This window comes from Palaemon carinicauda, chromosome 11, assembly GCF_036898095.1.
Source record: "Palaemon carinicauda isolate YSFRI2023 chromosome 11, ASM3689809v2, whole genome shotgun sequence".
NCBI lineage: Eukaryota > Metazoa > Arthropoda > Malacostraca > Decapoda > Palaemonidae > Palaemon > Palaemon carinicauda.
Window position 1 is genome coordinate 129,189,228 of NC_090735.1, and position 7,731 is coordinate 129,196,958.

The window sequence follows — 7,731 nt, forward strand, 5'->3', positions numbered from 1 at the left end:
AAATTTTGTGAATCCCAAGACAGGTGCGCATACTCAAAACATCAAAAGGCCGTGGCGGGATATCAAAAGTTACGTTCTCCGTGGTGGAATGCAAAAAGAATATCTTATTCAATATTTATCTCGTTATGTCTTTTTTGTTTGTTTCTTTTGTTGATGTCGGCTACCCCTCAAAATCGGGCGAAGTGCCTTGGTATATGTATGTATGTATGTATGTATGTATGTATGTCTTTATCCGTCAGGTAAAAATTATCATAATACGTATATTAATGTTCAGTTTCGTTTTTATATAATTAGCAAACTAAAGTGTGCTTATTTTTCCAGCTCAAGAGGTCCCAGCGCCTACATTATTTCCTGCTTCAAGTCGCCAAAGTGCAACCCCACCCATCTACATCTACGACTGGGTCAGTGAAAGTTCTTCTTTTGTCAACAGAAAACCCTCAGCTTTCAACCTCCCAAACTTAAAGTAAGGATTTATTTGTGAATGACCCTGGCTAGGGGGTTGTGACCTGGGAAGGGGGCCAAGGGGCTTGCCCCCAGCTAGGGGTTGAGACCTGGGGAGGGAGTCCGGAGGGGGAGAGGGGTTTGTGACCTAGATACTACTGGGTTAGGTTAGGCGGGTTTGTTAGGTTCTGTACCCTTTTATAAATTTCAAGTGTTGAATAATCATGTTTGCCCTATTTTCAGCCACTTACATACATAATCCATATATTTTTCCAACTGGTTATCTTGTGCTTATTTTGCATTTCCGACCATTATAATACTGTAAATCACTCGTTTATGACATTTCCACACCCAAAAAACCCCGGTTTCCCACTTGTGTCCCCCATAATTGTCTTTGTATAAGGGGGGTCCAAAAACTCATGAATGGGTGGTTTGCCCCTATAATCAAGATCAGAAATACATAGAACATAAGATAACGAGTTGGAAAAATATATGGTTCATGTATTTGGCTAGAAATTAAAGTATCATAGGTAATTATGCTTCAATTTTCTTTCCGCTAACATAAATCATATATTTTTCCACCTGGGTTTCTTGTGTTTATATATTTCTGACCATTATTGCTGTAAATAACTTTTTTGGTGTTTCCCCACCCAAAAAGTTTCCCACTGAGATCCCACATAATTGTTTTTAAAGGGGGGGGGGGTTAAAAAAAACTAATGAACATGTGAATGCCCCAATAATCATAGTCAGAATTGGATATCAATAAGATAGTGAGAAGGGAAATTATATGGTTCATGTATTTGGCTAGAAATTAAAGTATCATATTTATCACCTAATCTTACCTAAAGCATCCACCAACATAACCCGAATTACTAAATAGGCCGACTAACTTACCAACAGCATATGCAGTGAAATTATAATTAAGGACAGAACAACAATATAAACAGAAAGCAAAAAGTTTTCCTGTAATAAATAATGCACTTTCACTGAATTTGATCTTATTTCAACAGCAAATAAACCAATAACCCGTTAGACACTATTAGAATTGGGGCATTATTTTTTTTTATTTTTTAGAAATCTAATGATATTTAGTCTGCTGTGCGCCCGCAGAAACAGAAAAAAATCAAGCGCCTATGTACTGGAAAGCTGTATGTGCGGAGCTGTGCATGCTAACCTCATTAATTATTATTTCTTAGATAATTAGGTTTTATTTCCAGTAAAAATGTGTCATTTCTGAAGAAAATGGACTTCTGCTGTATAAAACACCTGTTTCTTTTAATAGATTAGTATTTTCTGTCCGTAAATATAATAAAACTTGACTACAGGCATAGGCTACGTCTACCAACCTTACCTTACCTATGGCGTAGGCTATATCTACCATTCTAACCTAACCTTCGGTATTGGTTACATCTATCTGCCTAACCTTATCTACAGTATAGGGCGAAGTCTACCAGCCTAACCTTACCTACGGCATACGCAGCGACTAACAGACTAACTTTACCTATAGCATCTTCCTGCCTAACCTTATTTACAGCATATGGTTACGTCTCCCAGCCTAACCATACATATTGCATAGGATACATCACAAAGTCTACCAAAACCAAAATACAGTATAATATATCAATCACTGGCGAAATCTAACCGAGACCCTTTGAGTCATTAGGCGTATTAGATGTTGAATCAAAACAAACCACACGGCTTAGGCCTACATTTGTGCTGTTAAGAACAGATCAAGGTTAAAGGTTAACGTATCCAAAAACATTTTGTATCAAATAATTCAATTCAGCAATAACAGGGTAACCTTTCGTTCAAAAAAAAAAAAATATAACTTGTAATATTACTGAAATTACACCATACTATTATCCTAGTTCGGCGATGTATATAATGCGGCCCAAAACAAACAGATTGGAATGCATAAATAACTCACATTCACATATTAAACACTAACCAAAAACCGTTAACAACACGTAAAATAACATTAAAGTACACATTGCAACTAATTTACCAAATAAAGAATGAAGCAGAGACCAATACACTCTTAGGAAGGAACCGTTAACTGCGGCAGTTCAAAAACAACTGACGGTGAAGTGGTCTGAGGAATGAAAGGACAGTCTGAGGACCAGAAGGTTGAGTGAAGATAAAAGTGAGGTTGAACAGTTAAGTCAGTGAGAAAAGGTTGTTTCTGGTGGCCGAGTGAGTGAGAGCGAGAGGTTGAGTGAGGGAGTCTGTTACTAATTCGCCAGCTCCCTACATGTTTGGGTTCCCGCGCAAAATGGTTCCCTTCTGATGACCCCTCTCACTCTTCTTCTTTCTCTCTTTCCCTTCTCCTCACCTGTCCCGCCAAAAAAGGATCCCATGTCATAACAGGTCATTTTAAAAGGGAGGAGGGGCCTTAGCATAAATTCCTCCTCACCATTTCCTTGGCCACGACGGGAGAGTCCTCGTCGTCAGAAGAAAAGTCTCCCTTCGCTTGTTCCACTGGCGCTACATATTTCTCGTACAGACGCACATACTCTTCTTTTTTGGCCACGGCGGGGGGCAGCTCGACGCCATGCGTTATGAGTTCGTTTTTCAACTGATCTTTGGTCAGGCCCGACATTGTCCCGCCAATGAAGAACGGATAATTTATCCCCGTCCGTTAAATGAGGGCAAACAATGGATTTCGACACTCACGTTGCACTTGCTAGTAACCAGCAACACTAAAGTTACTTTCGGTACTACGGAGCCGTTCCCGGCACAAACAGTGAAATAATCGCCCATGTGATTGGTCGGCTGTGGGCGGTGTGGGCGTGTCCTCGTGCACGCCCGCCAACGGTGATATGGCTCTCTCAGCTTGAGAACCTGAATTGCAAGGTTTCTTTTTTGCCCGATCGCCACCGCTTTCAACATTCTGCAACTCGCCTTTCTCGCTTTCCGAAAGGATGGACAAATCACTGCATATTATACAATGAATCAGTCACGGGATGAATGCCATATAGAAAATTATCGTCATCTGTAACAAATTCACATTTAGTCCTTTGTTTTAGTGTTGGTGTTACGTAACAGTCAAGAGTTTCCTGTTACTGAATTATTTGAATAAACGCATGCACACTCATAGCAATTAAAGGACTAAACAAATATATGGAGCTTTGTCTTAAAATTCAAATCCATTCTAACGACTACCTGGTTTAACTTTTATTCCATTTATTGCTAAACCAGAACTATTAAAGTGATAAATTGACCAAAAATATATGATAACAACGATAAATAGACCAGAAGGACGACAGAGTTGTGTGGTTATCGTACACTTGATGTATGTCAGGGCTAAACACTATACAAACATACGCGCAGCATTCTTTTTATAGTGACACTAGACTTGTTTACTGGCATCATGTCAATGGCAGTGAAACTGTACGCAAATTATGATAAATATAAATCCTATCATCCATTCCTCTCTCAATATGACTTATTTCCAGTTTCGTTCATTGAACTTCAATAAGACTTGTTTACTTTATGATTAGGTACATAATTACTCCAGAAAATCAGTTGATATCATGTGGTGGATAAATCTATTATTATCTGAGGATGTGGACTTACTAATTGTTAGTTTTTTTATGATTGCGTTAGAACATTTTTTCCGTTGATAATGATATCAATGAACTGTTTATACCATAATCTGTAATAAAGAAACAAAACTTTCTTATCGGCCAATGCGTTCTTGAGTGGCACAGTATGGTACAAGAAATGCTATGTGGCTAGAAAGGACAGCTGGCTCTCTCTCTCTCTCTCTCTCTCTCTCTCTCTCTCTCTCTCTCTCTCTCTCTCTCTCTCTCTCTCTCTCTCTCCCCGATAAGAAATAGTTAGGCATACATGCAACTATGAATTTGCAGAACGAGGGACAAGAAAAAAGAAACAATGATAAATTAATTTACGGGACTATTTTATAACTACTGTAGAATTGAAATGAAATATAGGTCTACACTTGTGCTGTTTCACAATAAGGCATTTACTCAATCATATCTAAGGATATCTATTGATGATTTCAAGTCAATGTAAAAATGTAGGCTAACAATAGTCATTTAATAAATGTTTTTCTGTATACAGTCACACATAAAATCAATGTATTTGCCCTTAGAGAATTAAATGATTACTCTCTCTCTCTCTCTCTCTCTCTCTCTCTCTCTCTCTCTCTCTCTCTCTCTATATATATATATATATATATATATATATATATATATATATATATATATATATATATGTGTGTGTGTGTGTGTGTGTGTGTGTGCGCGCGCGCGTGTGTTATTACTGCTGGCAAATTACATAACCTCCCGAGTTCCAAACTCACCTGTTTATTTGTATATAAATCTATTATACTTGAAAATTAATACCAGAGTTCTGAGAAAATTGTGCTACTCCCAGACGATAATATATAAAAACACTCAATATCCAAAGGTCTCTTACCTATACTCAAAACAAAACTGGGTGATTATTATATGAGAACTATTCAAAACACCTCTTGCTTCGTTCTTAGTCAGGGATTACGAGCAAGTACTGTTAAGAAATTTGGTGATTGAAAAAACACACTCTTTCCATATATATATATATATATATATATATATATATATATATATATATATATATATATATATATATATATATATATATATATATATATATATATATATAGTTGCAAAACTGAAAGAATTAACATAAGAAAATAAATCACTCGAAATATTAAATTTTAACAAAACCTTAGACCAGGACAAGAAAATATTTTTTCAATGAAAATTATACAATCACATGTTTCACTGAAAATTAATTTATAAAAATATTTAATTTTGATAATTGATGAAATTAGTTGACACTTTAACACTAATGATTAAATCATTAATGAAATTTACATAACGGTTACCGATACACTTACGTCTTTAGGATCACACGAGGTAACCGAACAGTGAAGCCAAGCCAGAGAACTCAAACTAAAGGCAGTAGAAGAACATGGTACAGAATCTATGACACTACTCAAGACAGACAAAATCTGTCTAAAATTGGGATGTCCTTCTGAGAGAGCTACTTACCATAGCTAGAGTCTCTACTTCCCTTATCAAGAAGAAGGTGACCACTGAACAATTGCAGTTTTGTAGTTAACCCCTTGGACAAATACAGTTTTGTAGTTAACCCCTTGGGTGAAGAAGAAGTCTGGTAATTTCAATGGTTTCAGGTGTATATGTAAAGTAAAGGCTAGAATATTCTGTGAATGTATAGGCAAAGGGAAAATGAACCGCCATCAGAGAGAAGGATCTTCATATCTCTATCGGTAGTATTAAGCACTTTTTCTTGATTATATAGGATATATACTGTACTGTATATATATAACCTGTATATACCTTTTCTGTGAGGGGATACCTTTAACGTGGTGAAATGGGTTTTCCCCCTGATCACCAAAGGTTGGTTTACGGTTAGCAATCAGATTAAATTCTCCCACCATCACCAACCAACAGTGGCTAACGTGGTGATGAAAATGGCCAAATCCTAGACATGACTATTATTATTATTATTATTTTCTAACCTACAACCCTAGTTAGAAAAGCAGAATGCTATACGCCCAGGAGCCCCAACAAGGAAAATAACCCAGTGAGGAAAGGAAACAAGGAAGAAATAAAATATCTTAAGAAAAATAACATTAAAATAAATATTAAATATATAAACTAAAAAACTTAACAAAACAAGAGGAAGAGAAATCAAATAGAATAGTGTGCCTAAGTGTACCCTCAAGCAAGAGAACTCCAACCCAAGACAGTAAAAGACCATGGTACAGAGGCTATGGCACTACCCAAGACTAGAGAACAATGATTTGACTTTGGAGTGTCCGTCTCCTAAAAGAGCTGTTTACCACAACTAATGAGTCTCTTCTACCCTCACCAAGAGGAAAGCAGCCACTGAACAAATACAGTGCAGTAGTTAACCCCTTGAGAGAAGAAGACTGTTTAGTAATCTCAGTGTTGTCAGGTGTATGAGGACAGAGGAGAACCTGTAAAGAATAGGCCAGACTATTCGGCGTATGTGTAGGCAAAGAGAAAGAACAGTAACCAGACAAAGGATCCAATGTAGTACTGTCTGGCCAGGCAAAGGACCCCGTAACTCTCTGGCGGTAGTATTTCAACTAGGGAGACGTCTGAGGCCTTTGCCCAGCAGTGGACTGAAAATGACTGTATTTATTGTGAGTATTCATGTATGTATGATCGGGGCCCTAAAAGAAAGGAAATGAATTTCCATCTCTGTCTCACTAGCAGTGTATCAAACCGCCAAACACAAACTGCAACATTCACCCCATCTTGCAAGTCATATTGCGCTGTATGAATATGTACAGTAGACATTTTACATTGCTCTTACTGTACTCGACTGCCTCTATCACCAGCAAGGGGGAGACGTGTTTTCATGACTGCCTAGTACTCGAAGATGAGTGGCCCTGAAGCTTTTTTTTTTTTTTTAAATCTATACTCGACTCTAGGTCGTAGGCATAGTTCTAGCCTTTGGATTTAGATTGGTCTCCCTTATAAGGGACCAAGAGCTCAGGACACACTTAGTTCTAAGTGGGTCCTCCACGGGCTCTTGCCCTTTCACAGCCCGTGAATGGGATAAGGTTGTGAAAGTGGGAGATTAGGCCTCTATGGGATGACGATGGAATGAGAGCATCATGACGACCGTGACTGGAGTCCGAAGCCTTCCTAAACCCGGTGTAGCAGGAAATTTTTCCCCCCTGACTGAAATTCCCCCCGGGAAAAATAGCCTAGGATCGATTCCCCCCCCCCCCCCCCGGGAAAAGCAGCCCGGGCTGTTATTCCCCCGGGGGGAATTTCAGCCCTAGAATATTTTTTCCCCCCCCCTAGGCCATTTCTCCCCCCACCCTCTATTACAGAGAAACTATTTTCATGAATTAAATAATCAATGGTAAGTTTGACAAAATATTAGGAAATATACATATATATATATATATATATATATATATATATATATATATATATATATATATATATATATATATATATATATATATATATATATATATATATATTGTGAAAACCTTACTCTTCTTTCGTACTGTCCAGCACGAAATAAAAAGTACACTTGATGCTAAGAAGCACTATTGATGAGAAAGGAGATGATACCAATTCAGTTGTTACCAGAGATTATGGGGGAACCGAGTGGGAAACCGGGGTTTTTAGGTTGGGGAAATGTCATAAACGAGTGATTTACAGCAATAATAATGGTCAGAAATGCTAAATAAGAACAAGATAACCAGTTGGTAAA

At 37.6% G+C, this 7,731-nt stretch overlaps 1 protein-coding gene across 5 annotated transcripts in view; it reads right to left on the reverse strand.

Moving 5' to 3' along the window:
• The window catches only part of LOC137650207 (LEM protein 2-like), a 62,264-nt gene that overhangs the window by 50,330 nt on the left and 4,203 nt on the right, over positions 1–7,731 (reverse strand). Inside the window, exon 1 of one of the 5 annotated variants that reach the window (XM_068383395.1) lies at positions 3,115–3,216. The exons of 2 other annotated variants lie outside the window; for them this stretch is intronic. In XM_068383395.1, coding sequence (XP_068239496.1) covers positions 3,115–3,201 — 87 coding nt within the window. In that variant the 5' untranslated portion in view covers positions 3,202–3,216. 2 more of the 5 variants (XM_068383397.1, XM_068383399.1) reach the window with 2 other exon arrangements.